The 24790-nt window shown below is 42.6% G+C and overlaps 1 protein-coding gene across 1 annotated transcript in view; it reads right to left on the bottom strand.

Moving 5' to 3' along the window:
- The window catches only part of lancl2 (LanC lantibiotic synthetase component C-like 2 (bacterial)), a 48409-nt gene extending 26499 nt beyond the window's left edge, over nucleotides 1-21910 (bottom strand). The window contains exons 1-6 of the mRNA XM_084102877.1: nucleotides 21497-21910; nucleotides 20349-20629; nucleotides 12999-13116; nucleotides 12010-12217; nucleotides 9278-9425; nucleotides 4577-4723 (exon numbers count right to left, since the gene is read on the bottom strand). Of these exons, the coding sequence (XP_083959003.1) occupies nucleotides 4577-4723; nucleotides 9278-9425; nucleotides 12010-12217; nucleotides 12999-13116; nucleotides 20349-20519 (792 nt within the window). The 5' untranslated portion in view covers nucleotides 20520-20629; nucleotides 21497-21910. The remainder of the gene's footprint in view (nucleotides 1-4576; nucleotides 4724-9277; nucleotides 9426-12009; nucleotides 12218-12998; nucleotides 13117-20348; nucleotides 20630-21496) is intronic.
- Between the last annotated feature and the right edge of the window lie 2880 nt (nucleotides 21911-24790).

Raw genomic sequence — 24790 nt, 5'->3', positions numbered from 1 at the left:
CCACACGTTGTAAATTTGACAGATTTAATGCGAGAACAAACAAAATAAATCTATCTTGATACAGACAGTTCAACTAACTCAAGGAAATGAATCAGACTTTAAAGAGATTAAAGCACCAATATTAAAATCAACATCAAAAAGCTGGTGATTATTTTTCTGCTGTAGTCAATTACACTGATATTGTTTTGCCTAAATCAATTTAAAATGAAACACTAATAGCTAAAATTAATTCATTTAAATGAAACAACTGAATTTAGGCTTTACAGTATGAAAAAGGTATTTTTCTAAAGATTCCAAGTGTTATTAAAGCCACACCGTGTAACTTTTCAACCTTCATAATATATTTCCAAGACCCTTGTGATGGTACATCGACTTACAATAGGTTGAATGACACGTCTGCCATAGCCTGACGGGGTCTGTATCGCTTTTACTGGCACTATGTAACTTCGGGGTTCGGGTAGTAACCAGAGCACAAAAAGAACTACAAAATTCGACTGCTTTACGGCATACGTCACTTCCCCCACCACTTCCTCAAATTCGGACGTGAGCGTTTATATACTGTCTATGGACGTGAGATGCCAACCAGCGTTTGTTTTCGGCTTTCGTGCGTATGTTTTTGTCATGGGGGCTGTTGTGTTTAGACCTGGCCACTTCATGCGTTTTCTCAGATCGTATAGCTATCTGATCGTGAAAAAAACAGGTGTAAATGCCCTCCGAAACGCATTCAAGATGCTCAAACCACTTCAGGAGGAGGTCTGAGACGCATTCCAGACGAAACTGAACAAGTGTAAATGCATCTGGTTGTTGAAACCACATATGTAAACTGTACTCCTCCCAAAAATGCTAAAAAATAGATAATAAAAAAACCATGTGAGAGCGTGTTATAGGCTATATGTTATTGCCTGATATGACGACGCGCTGGAACACGCATCACCGCAGATGAGAAGCTGAGCATCAGATCATCAAGCCAACGTGCAAACTATCGCAAATCAAAGTGAAAGTAAGTCGCAGATGCTTAACACACAATCATCATCATTAAAAGTAAAGAAACAAAATGATCTTACCAGGGCTGTTACTTCTCTCTCTTATTGTGGTCTTTGATTTTGAAATTTTAGCTGATGATCAATAAAATGCAGAGGGGTATTTAATAATAGGAGGGGTATTTACGACAGTGCAAGTATTCCACAGAGACTCTAGGGGTCGCTGTTTGACAAAAACACAATTTCTCCACAGTGTCCCTTTAAATTATTAGTGGTTTTAAAGATTAACTAAACTAAGTGCTAGATGATTGCAATAGATAGTGGAAATGAGCATATACTTTATTAAACATCAAAATTAACTAACTAATATTGAGTTAATAGCGACAAATACAAAATAAACCTTCTAATTTGGGGCAATATTGGTGTTATACATCATGCATCTGTAAAAAAGAACTGACTTGGTTCCTGAACTGAAAGGGTTCCTCTATTATGACTTTTTCAACTTTAGTGAGTGTGTAATGTTGCTGTCTCCGCATAAATGACATCTGTAAGGTTACAAAGCTCAGAGTCCACTGCAAAGGGAGATATTTTAACATGATCCCCTTTTCAAGAACTACATGAACGCCTCGTTTGGACTACAACGCGATGTTTCCTGCCTGAGCCTGATGAACTTAGAGTGGTTAAAACTTATTGAAACACTGTTCCTGAACATTATAACACCAACGTTTGCTGCACATCTGATGGAGAACAGCTTGTTTTCTGTAGCTTCTGTAAGCTCTCGCTTTTGGAAGACGGTTCACCGCTACTTAGGAAAATTAACCAGGGTTTTGTGAATGATTACCGTTTGTATTACCAGTTTTCCGACAAATATTAATTAAATGGTGGATAACATCGTATCTGAACTGTATTAAAAACATTACAAAAAAACATTCCACTCTGAAACGTCCAGTGAAACCTGTTCTGCACGATCCTCTTGTTCGTTAACACTGTCAGGGTCTGAATCGAGCTCGAACTTGTTTGAAATTGACGCCATCCTTATTCATATTTACACTAGAGAAGAACTCATGGTCATGGTAAAGGAGCTAACCAATCACAGCACACTGGGCCAGCTAACCAATCACAGCACACTGGGCCAGCTAACCCATCACAGCACACTGGGCCAGCTAACCAATCACAGCACACTGGGCCAGCTAACCAATCACAGCACACTGGGCAAGCTAACCAATCACAGCACACTGGGCCAGCTAACACACTGAGCCAGCTAACCAATCACAGCACACTGGGCAAGCTAACCAATCACAGCACACTGGGCAAGCTAACCAATCACAGCACACTGGGCCAGCTAACCAATCACAGCACACTGGGCCAGCTAACCAATCACAGCACACTGGGCCAGCTAACCAATCACAGCACACTGGGCAAGCTAACCAATCACAGCACACTGGGCAAGCTAACCAATCACAGCACATTGGGCAAGCTAACCAATCACAGCACACTGGGCCAGCTAACCAATCACAGCACACTGGGCAAGCTAACCAATCACAGCACACTGAGCCAGCTAACCAATCACAGCACACTGGGCCAGCTAACCAATCACAGCACACTGGGCCAGCTAACCAATCACAGTACACTGGGCCAGCTAACCAATCACAGCACACTGGGCCAGCTAACCAATCACAGCACACTGGGCCAGCTAACCAATCACAGCACACTGGGCAAGCTAACCAATCACAGCACACTGGGCCAGCTAACCAATCACAGCACATTTCGCATTTCAGAAGGAGGGGCTTCATCGAAATCGGCGTGTTCGACACAGACTGGGGAGAGGAGTGTAATAATGCAAAATGTGTGAAAAACTATAACATTTTTGAACAATCAAGCATGAAAACATATTCTAGTACACCCCAATAACAACATCAAGACTCCATAAAAGGGCATGGACCCATTTAAAGACAATTTGTGCAAAAAAAAAAATTTGAACATTGAAAGCACATTAAAATTATTGTGATATTCATGAGGTTGCTTAATTTGATGTCAAAACAATCATATAATATTTACTATTTATATTAACCATTTTCAGCAGTAGAGTTCTTGAGGTATAAATAGGAATCACTTCTGTCAGACTAAACTTAATAAAAGCGTGTTTGAATCTACTGTTCACACATATACGATTGTTTCAATGTGTCTGAAAGAGCCTCTTCTGCTCAAAGCTGCGTTTATTTGATCAAAAATACAGAAATATTATTCTAATGTAAATCATCTGTTTTCTATGTGAATATACAGTAAAGTGTAATTTATTCCTGTGATCAAAGCTGAATGTTCAGCATCATTACTCCAGTCTTCAGTGTCACATGATCCTTCAGAAATCACTCTAATATGATGATTTGATGCTCAAGAAACATTTATGATTATTATCAGTGTTGAAAACAGCTTCATATTTTGTGGAAACCGTCTTTTTTTCAGGATTCTTTGATGAATACAAAGTTCAAAAGAGAACAGAATCTATTTAAAACAGAATCGTTGTAACATTATAAATGTCTTTACTGTCACTTTTGATCATTTAATGCATCCTTAATGAATAAAAGTATTTCTTTTTAAAATCGTCCCTACTGAAAGCTTTTTAAACATGACTCTTTGTTTGGGGTTTCATTTTATTACAGGCTTGCTTCTTTTAAACACTTATGTGATTTAGATTTCCCTAAAGCAGTTTAATATTAAAATTGAATTAACTTCCATCCCACAGTGCTGTTAGTCTCAGAGAGGGCAGAAGCCGCCGACGCTGCAGTAAAACCCTCACTGGTGCATTCGGGATTCCTGTCAGATCTGGGCTAGATGCCCTCAGTCCATCCGGCCTCGTCGTCACTAATGTGGTTTACAGATCAACATCTTAAAGTTCAGGATAAATTATTCATCACCTCTGCAGACCTCTAATCAATCTCTCAGCTGACTGCTGTGAACTCCAGCTCGTTCATAAGAGATGTTTTAAAGAAATGAAAGCACAACAGCACAGACTGCAGTCGGTTATGCTTGAATAGATGATTCATCATTGCATTATTTGAAGATTTGCTGTATACAAACATTTGTGTGCACTGTAACCTACAGGTGCACATCAGCTACTTTAATAAATCAATGGAACAACGTGTTCAGACAAAAAGCCAACATTAGCATGTTTTCTGGAAAGGTCAGATGGTCTGAGAAGGTCAAATCCTGACAGAAGGATTCCTCATTTAAATAATTAATGCGCAGAATAAAGGGGCGGGGCCTGGTTGAGTTAGTTAGTAGTGTGTTAAACTGGTGGTTATAGTAAGGGGCGGGACTTTCCCAAACACACTCGAAGCGCTCGACCAATCACAACACACTGCTCCAGCCGACCAATCAGAGCACAGTGTGCTTTTCAGAAGGAGGGGCTTCATAGAGACAGGGCGTTACTGACAGACTGGGAAGCGAGGAGCCGCAACAATGGAGAATATGAGGAGAATAATCAACATTCAAGCAGGAAAACCTGTTCTAGTAGAGCCTGAAAACATCATCAAGACTGCATAACAGATCCTGCTTTCTTCACACACACACACACACACACACACACACACACTCACCTGCATGAGCATGTAGTAAATGCCTGCCAGACCGTGAGCGGCTCCTACGTACTGCTTCTTGTGCCACTCGTACAGCAGTGGACATCGCTCGCTCTTCTTCTCCTCTTTAGACAAGTTCTTCCCAGACTCCAGAATAGCCGTCACCACCTTGGAACAACCGAGAGCACAGTGGGATGAGATGATAGTCTTGTTCTGGATCAGTATCGGTCACTTTTCAGCAGAATTATTCACAGCGGTTCAGCGAAGGTAAAAGAATGGATTAAAATACTCTGTGAGCAACGCCACAGTGAAATACAACAGAGGACTATTACAAAGCAGCAAACGTATGAAAAATTTGACCGATATGAAAAATTTGACCGATATCAATAACCGATAATTCTTTATATTTGAAAGCCGATAACCGATATATTGGCCGATAAATCTAAATCCAAGTTTTTATATAATTTTTGAGAGACCGATTACAAAAACCTAAACACACAATTACACTGTTCTCATGATCATGTTATGTAGCCGATATGACAGATTTGAGCTGTTCATGTTTCACTGAACTGTATTTTCCTTTTTGAAGTGATTCTGATCATATTTCAAGCAATTTAAACCCATCATGTTGAACAGTCGCATCTGAAGCGTCTCAGCTCAAGGAAATAATACATTATTTATCGGCTTTAAAACATCGGCCAAATGTTCTAATCAGGCCGATAACGATAACATTAAAACTGAACATATATCGGCCGATACCGATATGGCCGCTGATATATATCGCGCATCCCTGTACATTAGGTCTATAAAAGGTCTATCGTTGCGGTGAAAACAATGAGCAATGGATTCTTCAGTTCTCCTTTTGTGTTTAACAGACTAAATAACAAAAAACACTGGTTTGGAACGACATGAGGGCAAGTAGATAATGAGATACATTCACTTTTGGTGAGTCTTTGAGTCTAGATGAGCAGTGAGATGTTAGCCGTAAGAGCGCCGTGTCATCGGGACAGATGAACCAAACATGTGCCTCGTCATAAAGCAGAAGAACACTAGGAAGCGATGGATAGAGGGATAAGACTGCAATAGAGAGGATAAATGAAAGCGGTTACAAGTAGTAAAATGAACCTGACTGGAGGTTAATGGCGCTGAGGCTATTTCAGGAGCAGAATACTGGATGAGGATAGATCTGTCCCGGGATAAGAAGGACCTCTGGTCAGCAGAGATGTCTCTCTCCGTCTCTGAAACTGCCCCATCACCAAAACCAGCCGAGATTCTCTGGAGATCCGACGGTGAACATGAATCCGATAGTGCAGATTCAGATCTCTGTCCTAATCACGAGCGCTACTGGAAACTCAGCTCTGCACTCGCGTGTCCAAACTACAGCATCACGTCCGAGTCACCAGGAAGAACAACATACGCCCAACTCCAGATTGAGACACGCAACTGGAGCGAGCGCAATGGACAATGAAAACTGGCAACGTGTAGCATCAAGACAAACATTCCAGCCTGGAAACGCACATTTCAGAGTAAAATAACTTCTGTAGAAGTGTTTTTCAGAGAAACGAGTATGTGAACTTAGCATGTTTCCTCAAACATTACGGTATGTTTATGCTTTAGTCAAGTGAAAAAGATACATACAGCACCTTTAAACTGCAGTTCATCCACTGGCCACTAGAGACTCAATCCCATAGACCCCCCATGTTAAAATTCCCAACTTTACAGCAGAGAAAATATAGCTAATTATCTATATAGCTAATGTTGCCCTTCATGACGACTGTGAGGGCGATGATATAGCTCATCTGTTTAAATTATATTAAGCCATCAAGTTGTGCATAATTAAGGGTGTGGCCACTTGAATGACAGGTGGAGAAGCTGATGTCACTACTAGCCGTTTGTCTGCTAGCGCTAGCGTCACGTCACCTCAGCTAATCCGCCTCGTTGCACATTGTCGTTTATCCGGGAGTAGTCTCGCGTAGCCAGACCTTCAGACTGACGGCTGAAGGTCTGGAATTCATAGCAGCTTTCTTTGGCCAAGGCCCGCCCATAAGGCCGTTTGACCGACATGTCAAACAACCAATTACAGTTCGTTTCGTTCAGCGTCACGTTTCGGGGCGTGGAAATGTCCCCACAACAACAGACCGGCGTGCAACAAGTCAGTCAGCATAGAAAATCAAAGAAGGAGAAGAAAACAAGCAGTAAGTCATTGATCTGTTCGTGCACGTATAACCTCGCATACTTTTGAGAATCCTACGTTTAGCTGATCTTGATAAATGCTCATTGTCACTCATGTAAACACAACAGTTTTTCTTCCGCAATCACACGTCTGCGCTTTGTTTCCCGGCGGACCGAAAATAAACGCGACACTCGCGCCCCCGGAAATCCGATAAAATTCAACCAATCAGATGACGACTTCGACATTCCTGAAGTGTTTCCAGTTAAGTGTACCATATGCATCAGACGTTTAGCCAACGTTCCGTGGGCGTGACGTCTGAGGCTGAGACTAATCCGGGAGTGACGCGCAGCCAAGATGGCGACGGCCGGCTCCGCCCACTTTGGGCTTCAGAAACACTACGGGTGACGTCACACACACTACGCCCAGTGTTTTACACAGTCTATGGCAGAACCGCATCCATCTGTCCCATGATGCTCTGCAACACTCCCTAGGTATAATTCAGCACAGGAACATTACAGACAAATGATGAGATAATGACTGCAACAGACAGATATTGATAACTGTGAGATATACACAGCCATTTAGTTTGGGATCGGTAAGATTTTTAATGTTTTTAAAGTCTCTTCTGCTCACCAAGCACACATTTATTTGATTAAAAATACAACAAAAAAAAAAATATATATATATAGTGAATATATAGTAAAGTGTAATTTATTCCTGTGATCAAAGCTGAATTTTCAGCATCATTACTCCAGTCTTCAGTGTCACATGATCCTTCAGAAATCACTCTAATATGAGGATTTGATGATCAAGAAACATTTATGATTATTATCAGTGTTGAAAACTGTTGTGTAAATCTTTTTTTTTTTTCAGGATTCTTTGATGAATAATTTTCAAAAGAACAAGCTTTATTTGAAATAGAATCATTTGTAATGATTTTTGTGTGTATGTTTTTGTCATGGGGGCTGTTTACACCTGGCCACTTCGTGCGTTTTCTCAGATCGGATAGCTATCCGTGAAAAGACCAGGTGTAAATGCCCTCCGAAACGCATTCAAGACGGATTTGAATCCGACCGCTCAAACCACTTCAGGAGGAGATCTGAGACGCATTCCAGACGAAACTGGACAAGTGTGCATCTGGTTGTTGAAACCACATATGTAAATTGTACTCCTCCCAAAAATGTTAAAAAAATAAATATAAAAAAACGTGTGAGAGCGTGTTATAGTCTATATGTTATAGCCAGATATGACGACGCGCTGGAACACGCATTACCGCAGCTGAGCATCGATTCATCAAGCCAACGTGCAAACTATCACAAATCAAAGTGAAAGTAAGTCGCAGACGCTTATCACACAATCATCATCATTAAAAGTAAAGGGGAGGGGTATTTGCAAGTATTCCACAGCGACTCTAGGGGTCGCTGTTTGACAAAAACACAATTTCTCCACAGTGTGCCTTTAAAAAATGTATATAAATAAATCCCTCAGAACACAAAAAACATTCTAAATCAAAAACCCAACAAAACAAAATACCATAAATGAAACACACACACACACACACACACACACACACACGTACACAAACAAAGGCATCTTATATGACAAAAGATCAGGGAAATTTGATTTCTCATGTCATGATCCCTTTAACTGCACCAAACTTCATTCTTTCCCACATCTTTAATAACCATAAATCCTCCAGATGCCGGATTCAACTCAACGGCAGCTTTAATGTTATATAATTACTGTGGCAAACATCTCACACACGATATATGTCGTGCCAACAAACACATTCCTCTCCTTCATCTTTCTTCACCTCTTTTCTGGCATCCTCATCAGCTCTGCCCACATGCGCTGCAGAACTGGACGCTGGCCAGCGCACAGGACTATAATGCATGACGTACAGTAAAGCTGCCCACGAGAAGCTGAACATTTACAGTCAGGTCAGCGGGTTTAATGCATCCGTGAGAAACACACATTCAGACGCTCTCTAGAGACAGAACAACTGCGGCTTTATCAATGGATGTACTGTAATGCATTTTATCAATGCAAGTTAAAAGTCCCCCTGTGGTGAAAATCCAGCTTTTAATGTTGTTTATGTGTGTATGTGGTGTTTTTAATGTGCTTTAAGACAAATCATGTGTAAATTCATAAGTCGACTCCATTGCTGAGTATTTCCTCCTTAAAACTGCAGTGAACCAAAGACAGTCTCAAAAACACGCTTTGAAATCGCTGGTGTTTCTGACGTCACAAACTACCTTGTAACCAATCAGATCAACGTGTGATCGTCAACCAGTGGATCTCTGAGCTGAGCGAGTGAGTGGAGGCGGGGCTCATTTGCATATTCATAGAACCGCGCATACTAAATGAGGCAAGGGTGTCGAGTTACATTCAAGATATTTTAAGGCATGAAGAATATTTTTTCAATGAAAAACATTTAAATATGTCATTTTGGTGATCAAAGATGAGTTTTTACTTTTGCGTGGACTTTATGCTCCACGTTTATGCATGAATATATTTTTATTATGAATAGCATGAAAGATGACAATCACCTTGGCGATGGTTGTCTCATCCACCACATCCGGCCCGATTTCTTTGTTGACATAAAGCAGGGCGTAAAGATAGCCGGCCCGTCCGTACAGAAGCTCGTCGGGAACGTCTGAGTCTGGGCTGAGGACGGAGCGCTGGAGCGCGAGCAATCTGGAGAAACACAGGAGAAGACATGCAAGAAACAAAAGAGAAATTAGTTCAATCTCTCTTATCTTTGTACAACATCGTGAAGAATGTCTCCTTGGGGTGGTTGATTATCATCTCACTTGTCTAACTTTAGTTAGTGTGTAATGTTGCTGTTTGAGCATAAACCACATCTGCAAGGTTGCAATGCTCAAAGTTCAAAGTTCAAAGCTCAAAGAGAGAGAGAGAGAGAGAGAGAGAGAGAGAGACCACAGACTGGCTGTAGAGAGAGGACGGCACAGGCAGAGATGGCAGCCGAGAGAGCAGAGACTGTGTTCACTGTGCTCTCAGAGAGAGGTGTGTGTGTGTGTGTGTGTGTGTGAGCAGAGACTGTGTTCACTGTGCTCTCAGAGAGAGGTGTGTGTGTGTGTGTGTGTGTGAGCAGAGACTGTGTTCACTGTGCTCTCATAGAGAGGTGTGTGTGTGTGTGTGTGTGTGTGTGTGTGTGAGCAGAGACTGTGTTCACTGTGCTCTCAGAGAGAGGCGTGTGTGTGTGTGTGTGTGTGTGTGTGAGCAGAGACTGTGTTCACTGTGCTCTCAGAGAGAGGTGTGTGTGTGTGTGTGTGTGTGTGTGTGTGAGCAGAGACTGTGTTCACTGTGCTCTCAGAGAGAGGCGTGTGTGTGTGTGTGTGTGTGTGTGTGTGTGTGTGTGTGTGTGAGCAGAGACTGTGTTCACTGTGCTCTCAGAGAGAGGTGGAGACAGAAGAACACTTCCTGATACACTGTGATCACTATCACAGCATTAGATCAGACTATTTCACTAGATTCCAACAACTAGAACCAAATTTTATGGCACTACCAAATTCAGAACTCCAGCTCAATCACAACAGCAGCAAAATATGTGACAGCCACAAACTACGAGAGTCAGCCAGTGGACAAAACTACAGTCAGAATCACTCTCATCTTGTCTGAATGTTGGTACAAATGTACAAAGGTGTTTTTTTCTTTACTTTTTTTTTTTTTATATAAATGTATTCATGCATTTGTTCACTGATTGATTTGTTTACTGATTGATTTATTGACTTTATTGATTATTTGTTCATTGCTTATGTAATGGCCAATGCTTTGGCAATACTGTACAAGTCATGCCAATAAAGCTCATTTGAATTGAATTGAATTGAGAGAGAGAGAGAGAGAGAGAGAGGGAGAGAGGGAGGGAGGGAGAGAGAGAGAGAGAGAGAGAGAGAGAGAGAGAGAGAGAGAGGGAGAGAGAGAGAGAGAGAGAGAGAGAGAGAGAGAGAGAGAGGGAGAGAGGGAGGGAGAGGGAGAGAGAGAGAGAGAGAGAGAGAGGAGGGAGGGAGGGAGAGGGAGAGAGAGAGAGAGAGAGAGAGAGAGAGAGAGAGAGAGAGAGAGAGAGAGAGAGAGAGAGAGAGAGAGAGAGAGAGCACCGCATGCAGTTGCTGAATAACACACTCCCCACAGACGGATGAGCGAGAGACTTCACTACAACACCGGCATCTGTTTCTCACACACTGAAACGCCTCACAGGAGCAAAAGCAATTTCTACCTCCAGCTCTTCAATCAAATCCAAATCAATGCTTTCCTCTCCGCTATTCTGCAAACAGATGAAGTGTGTAGAAATCTGAGTGCAGAACAAACTCTAGTGCTCAACATCCGGCTGGTTCAGTGGCCGATGCCAACTTCTGGAAATCCTAGCGGCTAATATAATACAAATTAATGACAGCTAATCAATTTGGTAAAGTGCCCCAATTACGCTTTTTCAAATATTCCCAGTCATGTGGTGTGTGTGTGGTGTGTAATAAAACTGTTGGGGAATGTAAAAGACCTGCAAAGTTTCAAAGATCAAAGATGGAATTTTTCTCTCCTAAAAGAAAGAAGTGATTCTGAACTGAAACTCGTCCTGCTGAACTCATTAGCATAATGCCAGCCTGTGGTCTTGATTGGCTGAGCAGCGTCTCTTAGCTCCGCCCTCAAACACTGTAGTGTATCTGAGACTGGAAGAGTTTGGGCCGTGTTGTTCATGTGGAGAAGACGCTGTTTTCTGAGATTGATACGGTAAAACCCACGCCATCGTTACTGTTCGTATCACTGTGATCAAGAGCTGAGATTCAGATATGATAATGAGCGTTTGCTTTCTGACCAATCACAGCAGACTGGGCCATCTGACCAATCAGAGCAAAGCAGCTCTTAGAGAGGCGGGGTTTAGAGAGACTGAATCTTCAAACGAACCATTTCAGACTAAATTAAATGATGTTCAATGTGTATCATGAGAAAATTAAAGTGTTTGTTGACCTTGGATGCGTGTAAACCTGTGATAAGAGACTCCGTAAACAAAACTAGGAACCTTTAAAATAACATAATAGGGGCACTTATGATTAAATAAAATGGATTAATTTAATGTAATTAATTATTTTTTCTAAATAACACATTTAGACAACACACCCCCTGACTCTGTAATAGGTATTTTTCCCACTTTTACGCACACCCTTCTTGCAAAATCTCAGCTAGCTTGTCCAAAACACACGTACTAAGAGCAAGCAGAGAAAGCTAAAGAGAAAACAGACAAACGAAAGTCTGAAAAGGTTCTGACTTCGTGAGGCAGTCGAGTGACTCGGCCTGGTTCTTCAGGTGGTGGTGAACGACAGCGCCGACGGCTAAAGGCCCGGCGTCTCCGCACAGGAAGGACACGCGCCGGCCGCTCAGGCTCCTCAGGGTGCGCTTCACGTAATCCAGCGCGCGCTGCAAGTGCTGGCCCTCCTGCGTGGCGCGGTGCAGCTGCAGGTACAGCAGGGCGATGCCTGCCAATCACAGCACTCACTCAGGACAACTTCTGCATTCACTGCATCAGGCGGAGGTGTACAGTCCAGGCTCAGAAAGTAAAAGTCCTCCTCAGTATTTGCTAATTAGCAGTTTCTCAGCCAGGAGATTGAACTAATTAGTGAAAGTTCATGGGTGGAATACACATATGGCAGGACTTTTACTTTCTGACCCCTGGACTTTACACCTCTGATATTCGGCATATGAGGAAAAACGGATTCGAAACTATCCAAATACAGTCTAAAATACAGAAATTAACTTCATCATAAACAAAGCATTAACAATAATTAAAAAAAATTGTAAAAACATAAATTAAGTAATTCATATTTTTATTACTAATAAATAATGTAAAATATAGAGCATAACATTAAAAAGTAAATAAAATTAAAATATAAAAAATTATAATATAAATATTTTTATTACATTTTTAATTCAATAAAATCAACTGGATAAAAATGACATCAGAACGGGCAACAGTTAAGCCTAAATTAAAGTATCAGTCGGGACTTTCAGACAGAATGATGGTTCGTAGTAAATTACTGTGTATATTTCCCAGTGGAATCCAAACTATGTTACTTTCTTCAAGAATTTAATTGAAGGTTTTTCTTTTTTAACGAGGAAATCATGCAGTAACAGTATTTTACGAACAATGCTGGAATGTGTGCCTTTTTTTGCACACACACAAAAAAAAAAGTAATGGGACACCAGCTTTACTCTATTAACTGAAAGTGCCGTAGAGTGTGACGAGCGGAGTGATCTCACCCGTCCAGCCGGTGTAGGCGGAGGCATCGTGCGGATCTGCAGTCTTCAGGCCCTCCTCCATTTGTTGAAGAAGATCTTTGATTTTGCTTTGCACTTTCTTCTGAAATGCATCACTGATCTATTTCCAGAGAAGGAAAAAAAATTGTAAGTAAGCTTCCAAGATTAATTTGGCAAACATAATTAGTTTTATAATTAGTTGACATGAAGGCACACTGGCACTGAGTACTGTAACGCAATAGGCCAAGCAGTGTTCGAAACTTTTGCGGACCAAACACAGAGCCCTGTGGAATATCCATCAAATTAAAAAAAAATCACTAATTAACATATGTGCATATCCATGTCATACACACACTTCTAACCCTTAAACATAAACTGTACTTTAGAGACTTCATGGCCTTGCGATGCAACACCTCGGTTCAGCCTCAGTCGTTTCATGAATATTTGCAAACGTTTGACAGTGAATAAAGTCAGAAAGAGAGAAAGAGAGAATAGGTAGGCTGATTGTTGGAGCTGCATGATTCTGGATAAATTATGAATCACGATTCTAAACAGACCACAAAATAATGTAATTTACTAGAGGTTTGGACAAAATGATAATTGCGGCAGTCTATTTAAAAAATATTGAATTAATTTGAATTATTTTAAAAAATCAGCTTGAATGAATGACTCACTTATAAAGACTTCACTTGATTCATTACTGGATGAATCAGCATTTCTGAACGAATCTCTTGAATGAATGATTCAATTACACATTTTTAACAGTCACTTGTCGCCACCTACTGGTGTAATACATTATTTATTTGAAACATCAGGTTATTTTCAAAAGGTGATTTACTCTATTTTGATCTGTACCGTAGACATCAGTGTTTATATCTGAACTATAATCTTGTATTCAGTACTGATGTGATAATATGAATGATGGTAAGACAGAAATAATGATCCTGTGTGGTTGAAAAGACAGTTTGTGAAGCCGTTTCATATCTAATCATGACAACGGCTCTCTCTGGATCAGAACACAGATCTGAGTGTTCACCGTGATCGCACTCGTCAAGCTTTAATAGACAGAGCTGAAACGTTGTAATTAAGGAATAAGATTGCGCGGGTGTTTTAATTGAGATCACGATCTTTTAACGAGTAATCGTGCAGCTCTACTAATTGTATATTGATCTAACTGTCATCTGTGATATGCTGAGAATGGTACAAAAAAAAAGAAAATCATAATGTGTATTGCTATTTCTGAAAGTCTGAGTCCAAGCGCTTGGAGACCGTGGTCACGGAAGAGTGAAGGTGGATCGAGTCCAGAGTTCTGTGGTTCTGCTGCAGCAGTGAGTGTGTGAGCCGAATCCTGATGAGGAGCAAACCTGGCCTGAAACACACTCACCTGCAGACAGAAACTACAGCCAACACACTGACACGCGCAAACTTACCTAGTACCTAAGGAACTGTGGGGGAAATAGTCCCAGTAATGTCCAGTAATGTCCACTAGGGGCAGATATTTCAAGCCCACATCTGTATTTCCGCCTATGTTGCAGAACATGTTTGTAATGTATATTTCCCAGGGCTGAATGGATGAGCTTGACAGATGCAGTCAATATATTAAAAAAAAAAAAATGTACAAAAACAAGCTGTAGTTGACATTGCTGGTTGAATGAGAAAATGTTCTTCCTACTATGCCATTATAGTATAGAATACTGCAATAGAGAAAGAGTGATGGTGCAACTCGCTGCAGTCTCTGAACCAAACCTAATAATGAACATGTTTTCCTGCAGAGAGATGATTGAAAGCTGAGGGACGGAAACAAGAGACCCTGCTGAACCGCGAACCACTGCGGAGAATACTGAGGGAAAATCAGGCATACTGGGATAAAAAACTTTTGATCTTTCCTCTACAGAGGGGAAAACAGAGATGTAGATATAAAGATGGCTTTAAATCATGTGTGTTTGATGTAGATGTACAGTAACAGCATCTGAGAGAAATACCAGGATTATCTGATATATTATTGCATGGCACTCCAGTCCAAGGTATAGTACGACTGTCACGGTGGGATAAATGCAAAAAGGTGCAAGGACTCAAGTGCAGAGAAATGAAGTTTATTTATAAAAGAAACACTAAACACAAAACAAAACCCACAAGGGGGAAAACATAACTAATAAATACCAAACCAAAACAGAAAAGAACAAGAACTTTCTGGAGGATCACGGGGAACAGGAAACATTAGACAACGTACCGACACAGACTGCAAACAAGAGGGGACTAATAAGGGGAAACTAATCAGGAGGGAACAGGTGGATGAACTCAAACAATAATCAGATAACAAGGGGGAGGGATCAGACAATGACACGAGCACATGGCCCAACATAACAAAACACCCATGTGTAGCACAAGACAGGACAGGCACAGGTGGGAGGGACAGACCAGGGCGGGACGGGAGGGACAGACCAGGACGGGAATGTCAGTCCATCTAACGGCCAGGGCGGAGACTCTCCCTCCGGCGGTCAGGGCAGAGAGTTTCCTTCGGGCGGCCAGGGCGGAGCAGACAGTCCATCTGGCGGCCAGGGCGGAGACTTTCCCTCTGGCGGCCAGGGCGGAGCGGACTGTTCATCTAACGGCCAGGGCGGAGACGACCCCTCGGGCGGCCATGGCTCAGGAACAGGAACAGACACCGGCTCAGGAACAGGAACCGGCTCAGGAACAGACACCGGCTCAGGAACAGACACCGGCTCAGGAACAGACACCGGCTCAGGAACAGACACCGGCTTGGTGGCGGCCCTCTTGTCCGAAGACACAGGCTCGGCAGACGTGACATGAACAGTCTCTGTGGCATCCATCCTGTCCACAGACACTGGATCGGCAGACGTGACGTGAACAGTCTCTGGATCGGCAGACGTGATGGGTCGCTGGGGTGGCGCCGGCAGGGCGAGCAGCTCGGGTGGGGCCGGCACAGCAGGACGCCTGGGCGGTGTGTCAGTGATGGCAGTCACCTCCGGGATGGTCTCTGTGTTAGGAGCCACCGGACAATCAGTTGAAGAGGTCCTTTTCCTCCTTCTCCGTCTCCGGACCACCGGACTCGAGACCACCGAACCCGGGACCACCGGAACAGGGACCACCAGAACTGGGACCACCGGAACTGGGACCACCGGACTCAGGACTACCGGACTCGGGACCACCGGAACTGGGACCACTGGACTCGGGACCACCGGAACTGGGACCACCGGACTCGGGACCACCGGACTCGGGACCACCGGAACTGGGACCATTGGACTCGGGACCACCGGAACAACGTCCACCGGAACAGTCACGGAGGAGGTCTTCCTTCTCCTCCTCCGTCTCGGGACCACCGGAGTCAGGTCCTCTGGGACCACCGGGCTTGGGACCACAGAGCTAAGGGAAGCCACAGGAGCCCTCCACCTGTACCGGCGAGTGCGAGGCGGTGTGGGAATGACCGCCTCTGGGGTCTCTGTAGCTCCTTCCTCCACCTCAGAATAGGTGGCAGATGGGCCGGAGCATCTCTTCCTCCTCCCTCTCCCCGAAGGGGTCATCGGAGGACTGGGGACTTGGGAGTTTGTGAGGTAAATGGGAGGTGGGCCAAGAGGCGGAAGACCACCCTCCCATCCGCGATGGTAAACATACCCCACAAACTGCCAGAATGACAATATCCCCAGCATTCCCATCTCCCAGGCAGGCACAGGCATATTAAGGCTGGTGTTAAGTGTCCTTGAGCTCTGCGTCGCTGATGTTGAGCCCCTCCGCTACAACCACAAACTGGTGAGCAAACTCCTTTACGCTGGCATTCCCTTGTTGAAGCGAAAGGAGTTTGCTACGATGATCCACTTATTGAGCGGAGGGGCAGGGAGATGGGAGAAGGAAGATGCCCATTTCTTCTGCTGAGTCCTCAGTAGGTTGGTACGTTATGTCACGGTGGGATAAATGCAAAAAGGTGCGAGGACTCAAGTGCAGAGAAATGAAGTTTATTTATAAAAGAAACACTAAACAAAACCCACGAGGGGGAAAACATAACTAATAAATACCAGAACAGAACAGAGCAGAACAGAACAAGAACTTTCTGGAGGATCACGGGGAACAGGAAACATTAGACAACGTACCGACACAGACTGCAAACAAGAGGGGACTTATAAGGGGAAACTAATCAGGAGGGAAGAGGTGGATGAACTCAAACAATAATCAGATAACAAGGGGGAGGGATCAGACAATGACACGAGCACATGGCCCAACATAACAAAACACCCATGTGTAGCACAAGACAGGACAGGCATGTGACAACGACACTGTCATAGTGTATAATAACATCAGATCTTGTCAGATCTAAAAACAGTGAAATATTAGTTAATATTAGTTCTCTATGTGAATATATAGTAAAGTGTAATTTATTCCTGTGATCAAAGCTGAATGTTCAGCATCATTACTCCAGTCTTCAGTGTCACATGATCCTTCAGAAATCACTCTAATATGAGGATTTGATGCTCAAGAAACATTTATGATTATTATCAGTATTAAAAGTAGTCGTCCTGCTTCATGTTAATATATTACTATTGCACAATATTTGCTGACAAAGGCTTTAAAGACACACGTTTTATGTGAATTAATGACTTCCTCCAATGGTTTATGATGAGTATTTTCCAATCTAGAACGTCACGCTTGTCATGATGTAAGAAATGAGGGCATCAAACACAGCGATAGTGTAAATATTCAGTCGTGTGTGTGAAAATCCTCCGCGGAGAGTGAAGCTGCTGTCGAAGCTGATAACGGTTCAGCTCATCTGAGGGATTAACCAGCAAATACTCCCTGATGTTGTTATGTGTGTTACACTGCAAAAACACAAGTGTTTATTCTGTTCAAAGGTTTGGGGTCAGTGAGATGTGTTAATGTTTCTGAAAGAGTCTCTTCTGCTCACTAAGGTTGTGTTTATTTGATCAAAAATACAGTAAAAAATACAGCCGCTATCATAATAATCTGGCTGCGGCGCGGCCCGACGCTACGTCGCGAGTGCGGACTCGTAGGAAGACCGCGAGTGTTTAGGGCCCTTTGACCTCACTCTGACCACACCACATCACAGCGCCACCTACTGTTCAAAGGCAGTGGTGGGCCGTCAGGCCTAAACACGATCAGAATCACTGACTAGTGCTTTAATATATTTTTTTCCATTAATGTGTATTAAATTATACCCAATAATTTGGTTCCAGTAGTGTATGTTTATGTTAGAGCTTTTATCCAATCATATTTCAGCCATCATGTGTTGCCAGGGTCAGATAAATCTGCCTTGAGGCCTTCAGAATCGACAGTGCGGGCGCCTGTAGCTTAAAATGAACAGCAATGAAACGGTTGCTTTAACCAATCAGATGATCAGTCAGATTTAATCAGCCAATCAGATTTCGATTAGACTGCAGCGGGGCCATCTAGCAGGCGTACAGTAACGTCAGCGTTTTCAAGACCTTTGATTGGATGGTCAGAGCGTGTAGCGTACTAGTAGACCCACTAGAAGTCAGAGCTAGCTAAGCGTATCTGTAGCGAACTGCATAAACTAAAATATTCTTGAAGATTTAATAGTTTTTCAACCCACAAATGAATGTTTCTCTCCCTCCTCGACCCCCAGCAGGTTCAAACCTACCGGAAAAAAATCCCTTATCCAGCCTTATCCAGCTCAGAGTCACGGAGCTGTACTCGATCTGTCCGGGAAAAGCAGAACTGACCGACTGTCATGTATGCCGTGTCTGACTGTGAAGGCGAAAGTCTGGCTGATGTCATTGATCTCCTTCAGAGCTGTGTGTGAGAGCATGGGTCAGCTGTACACACACCGTCATGTGTAGCGGAGACTGTCCCTGTCCACGGCTTCGTCCAGCGCACACTCTCTGCTCTAACGCCAAGGAAACTGAATTGAATTGAATTATTTTTGTCCGTTTTTTCCGTAATGAATATGATTTTCTTCTTAATTTTTCTTGTAAATTTATGATTGAAACTTTATTTTTTCAACGTCTGAAGAACATCAGACGAGGGACATGAACTTTCTCGCTCGTTTCCCGGTCCTTTCCCGAGCTCAGCGCATTAACCCTGTACCTGCCGGCGCACAACCAAACAGCAATGAGTCTGTGCGCTATTACGAGCATATTAAGAGGAGTCACTCAGGTAGGACACCACTGAAGTGCACACCCGCCACTGTTCTGATACACCACTTATGTTACCAGTGACTATATTTATGATTTTTTTCAGCCATTTTGCCTAAAATCATCCTAAAATGTCTTTAATTGCTCAATGTTGCAGTTGGTCTGCCATTAGGGTGACAGACATCAAACACACCAAATGTGGGACGATTATAGGTGTGTGTGGGACAGTGTGGGACATGTTACCAACACTAAACATAACCTGAATGAACAAATAAAATATAAAACATGAAATTCACAAACAGAACATTGTTTTCATTGTATTAGAATCAAGCTCTAATTCAGTCAAAGTATGAATAAAGTGTGAAATTTTAATTGTGAATTTAGGATGCAGTTATGAAACTAGCTATGACTTTCAGAGGCACCTGACTCCAGTGTTGGACATATTAAAGTTATTGAAGAGAGTGTGCATATTGAGATGATTTACAGTTATTAGCGCGCAGGGCTAAAGCAGAAGAGGGAAGATGGTTAGGAAACACTTTACAATTATATTCATTAGTTAACAAACTGAGAATGAACAACACATTTTCACAGCATTTATTAATCTTAAAATGTTTTTATTAACTAACATTAACAAAGATGAACTAATATAGTAATAAATGTATTGCTCATGGTTAGTTCATGTTAGTTAATACATTAAATAATGTTAACTAATGCTTATTGTAAAGTGTGGTTACACTTTATTTGGTAGCACTTTATTTTACAGTGTCCTTGTTACATTTGTTACATGCACTTACCATAGTAATAACAGTAAATTCTGCATAATTACATGCAACTAACCCTCAAACAAACCCTAATCCTACCCTAACCCTATAGTAACATGTAGTGTACTGAGTAATATTAAGCAACTACATGTACTTACTATAGGGTTAGGGTAGGATTAGGGTTTGGTTGAGGGTTAGTTGCATGTAATTATGCATAATTTACTGTTATTACTATGGTAAGTAGGCTACGTAACATACGTAACAAAGACACTAAATAAAGTGTTACCGATTGTTTCTAGTTAACTTGTACGCGTAAGGCCAGACTTGAATTGTCAATTAATAAGAGACATCTGAATCTGAACATGTTCATGGTGAATATCGAGCATGTCCTGAGTTGGTAAACAAACCCGCTCACACACACTCCTGCCACACACAGGCGTTGAAGCTGCGGATAAAGCGCTCACACACACCTTCCCGGTGGCGTCGAACAGCTCTGCGGGCTCGGGCTCGTGTTCTCCGGCGTGTGGGGACAGCAGGAGCCCCGGGTCCCAGTCCGGGAACGGGTTCGGGAAACTGCGCTCCTCCATAGCGGACTCCGAGCCCGACACGAGCTTCAGGCGCTTAGACATGTTCTCGCCCATCGCGACGGCGGCCCGCCAGGGACACGCGCGTACGGCCGAAACGCGTTTGGGTTTCTGATGCTGGTGCTGATGCTGCAACTGCTGATGATGAAGCTCAGAAGTCTCGAGTCCTTTACCATGAAAAATGTGTAGTATGTTATAAACACCAAATCCAACAGGTATGAACTGTTTTTAATTGCATAGGAAATCATGTTATATAGGCTATTTGAATCAGCAATATAATATTTAAAACTGATACATATCGAAAATATAGTTCAATATAGTTAAAAATGTATATTATATAAAGGGGCATTCACATATGTGAACCATGTGAATCATATTTGTTTAGATTTATTAGTTAATTATAAGTGATGTGACTTTTATTATCAGTTATAAAGCATGTTTCATGCAGTTTATGTTCATGTCTATGTGTGTGTGTTTTCTCTTTTGTAACTGTTCTTTGTTATTATTGATCACAGTTGCTGAAGAGACCAATTTGAAGGTATCATGTGGCCTCTGTGAAAATGTAAATGTTCTTATTAATTTACTAAGTAAAATAAGCCGTTATTAAACGAGCAGTGATAGGCCTAAGTACATTGCACTTTTCCCTATTCATTTAATAACTCATATATAGAAAAATAACAGAAAGCATTGTTACAAGGAAAATGGATGGAAACAAATAGCTAGTAAACGATAAAAACATTTCTTATTTTTTTACAATCTGTAGACTTTTTGGGTAAACTATTCATTAAATGCATTAATGTGCGCATGCTCAGTCCATTGTACACATATTGATAGCTGCAATTGGTTGGTAGTACAGTTAACATTATACGATTTCATGACATAGGCTACAGTTATTATGAGATGTAAAGCATATCAAACCGCTTGTAACATCACCAGTTCCGGCACGCGCACGCACATGATGCGTCAACAGCAGTAAATGCTCGTGCATTCATTAGTCTGTTTTCATTCATGAGATCCGGACACGTTTCACTTACATTCTCACATCCTCGTCCAGTGCAGCATCATGCAGTCCTGCTTCAGTCCTGAAGATCTTCCTCTCTCTCAGCATCAGACCAGTGCGATCTGATCAGTTAAAGCCGGTCTCCCATCGATATTCCCAGATGACATTACCAGTCCTCTCCTTTCTCATTTCCGGGCTTTGACTTTCTCTTCTCTCTCTCTCTCTCACACACACACACACACACACAGAGTGGACGGGAGATCCGGCGGGTGACACCAGAGCAGATGATGATGATGATGATGGTGATGATGATGATGATGATGATGTCCTGCCTCTATCTTGAGCACATTTGATCCATAAGAGGAACAGATGGCGATTCCGCTCCACCATCCAGGATTATACAGCAAACAAATCCATAAAGCCCTTCTGCCTCGTGCACTCTCTCTCTCTCTCTCTCTCACACACACACACACACACACACACACATTTAGTCGTTAACATCGGCTGAGAAGTGAAGTAAATCTGCGATTAAACATTGATAAAATGTTAATAGGCTACTATTAGTCTTTTTACTAATTTTGTCATGTATAATTCTCTCTGTTAGAGGCTTAAATAAATCCATATACAAGGTTGGCGCTGCACTGTAAAAAAAAAATATATATATATAGGCTATATATTATTGTTTTAACTTAAAAAAGTAAGTTACCAGGTTGCCTTAAAATATTGAGTTACTTTAATGCAATGAAGGAGATTGATTTAATCAACAGAAACTCAACATATAATGTTATCTGAACTACATTAATTATCTAAGTTGATTTGACCAAATAAAAATAAAAACTGTGATAACAAATCATGAAAATATTTATTTTACAGTGTGGTCATATCATTAAACGCCTTGGGGTGGATAATATTGTAAAATACACTATACTTGCAGCGAAAGTGAATATTTCAAGCCATTCTGCTGTCAAACTCCAGGACATTCTCGAACTGTAAGTCTCTTGAAGAGATGCAAGCGTTTGAGTTGAGATCTCATACACAGACTGCTTCTGTTTCGGCCAAATCAACAGTATATCGGCTCCTAAATATAGACTCCATCTGTGCTTCACAGCAAGACGTCCTCATGCTGTTTATTTCCTTACTTCTGCAAGATTAGTAATGTTGTGTGAAAGCTTCCTAAGTACAAATCTATAGGCAAAATCTGCAGCACTGGGAAACGACCTTATCTCAAAGGCCAACTGTCCGTCTTCACAAAATATGAATTCTTGACATTTCCATGTGATGTGTTGGGGAATGAGGGACAGTGAACGCCTGGTTTCTGGACGGATGACTGGACCTGCAGTCTGTGACATGAAACCATGTTTAATAATCATGACGGGAAGCACATGACAGATGCATGAGGAGAGATCATGGACGACACACACATATGCATCATGTCATCTTCAGCACACGGACCACATGCGTGCGTGTGTGTGTGTGTGTGTGTGTGAGTGCACTGCATCGCGAGTGTGAAACAGAGATGCGAATGCCAGTGTTACATGACTGGATCTGCGGGTGTGTCGCAGTTTTGGGTTATAAATACACTTTAAAGAAGCTCCTCATCCCAGTGAATATGATGAGATATGAAAGATCTGTCATGCTGCGCTGCTGTCAGGTCAGATCAATGAGAATAACCCATTCAGATTTAAAGGGATCATGACATGAGAAATCAAATTTGCCTTGATCGTTTGACATATAAGAGGCTTTTGTACCATTAAAACACCCTGCAAGTTTCAGTGCTTAAAACCTCCTCATTATAAACAAGGCATTTGTTCATTCAAGCTCCAAAAACAGCTTGTTTTGATATTGCGAGATCTGTGATATCTATGCTATTTATATTTCTATAATAAGAACATAGATCTTACCTTTCAAGCAATATGGGAGCAAAATTACTAAATATAAAAAGTAAATGTAATCTTTGCAAGGAGTCAAGGACAGACTGTTATTGGTTTAAACAGTCTTTCTTTTTATTATATAATTAGAATCAAACTATTTTTTTTAAATCAATATTACCTGATTTCATTTGAATTTTAAACAGTACATTTTACTGTAAACCAAAAAAAAATACAGTTTTACAGTGCTGCAAATCATGTGCATGTAGTGAGATTTTAAATATTATTTAATTTTAATTACATTTTAAACTGTAAATTTGAGATATTTTACAGTAAAACCACACACCAAAAACATGTTTTACAGTGCAAATCCTGGCTTTTAAATCAGCATTATTTAATTTCAATTTAATTTTAAACTGTACAGGAAACCAGAGACCAAAATAATGAAATGTTTTACAGCTCAAATCCACAGTAGTGATTAGTTCAGGAAAGCTGCCAGAAAGCCCTCGTCCTCCATCGCTCGCCGCTAGCGCTGACGTCTCCACTGATGTCCTCCATCTCTCGCCGCTAGCGCTGACGTCTCCGCTGATGTCCTCAAACGCTCGCCGCTTGCGCTGACGTCTCCGCTGATGTCCTCAAACGCTCGCCGCTAGCGCTGACGTCCTCAAACGCTCGCCGCTAGCGCTGACCTCGCCGCTAGCGCTGACGTCTCCGCTGATGTCCTCAAACGCTCGCCGCTAGTCCTCCATCGCTCGCCGCTAGCGCTGACCTCGCCGCTAGCACTGACGTCTCCTCTGATGTCCTCCAACGCTCGCCGCTAGCGCTGACCTCTCCGCTGATGTCCTCAAATGCTTGCCGCTAGCGCTGACCTCGCCGCTAGTGCTGACGTCTCCACTGATGTCCTCAAACGCTCGCCGCTAGCGCTGACGTCTCCGCTGATGTCCTCCAACGCTCGCCGCTAGCGTTGACGTCTCCGCTGATGTCCTCCAACGCTCGCCGCTAGCGCTGACGTCTCCGCTGATGTCCTCAAACGCTCGCCGCTAGCGCTGACCTCGCCGCTAGTGCTGACGTCTCCGCTGATGTCCTCCATCTCTCGCCGCTAGCGCTGACGTCTCCGCTGATGTCCTCCATCTCTCGCCGCTAGCGCTGACGTCTCCGCTGATGTCCTCCATCTCTCGCCGCTTGCGCTGACGTCTCCGCTGATGTCCTCCATCGCTCGCCGCTAGCGCTGACGTCTCCGCTGATGTCCTTCATCGCTCGCCGCTAGCGCTGACGTCTCCGCTGATGTCCTCCAACGCTCGCCGCTAGCGCTGACGTCTCCGCTGATGTCCTCCATCTCTCGCCGCTAGCGCTGACGTCTCCGCTGATGTCCTCCAACGCTCGCCGCTAGCGCTGACGTCTCCGCTGATGTCCTCCATCTCTCGCCGCTAGCGCTGAAGTCTCCGCTGATGTTCTCCAAC

This window comes from Abramis brama (genome assembly GCF_963993115.1).
Source record: "Abramis brama genome assembly, chromosome: 24".
Taxonomy (NCBI): domain Eukaryota; kingdom Metazoa; phylum Chordata; class Actinopteri; order Cypriniformes; family Leuciscidae; genus Abramis; species Abramis brama.
The sequence above is the reverse complement of the archived record's forward strand: the minus strand, read 5'-3'. Positions and strand labels throughout refer to the sequence as shown.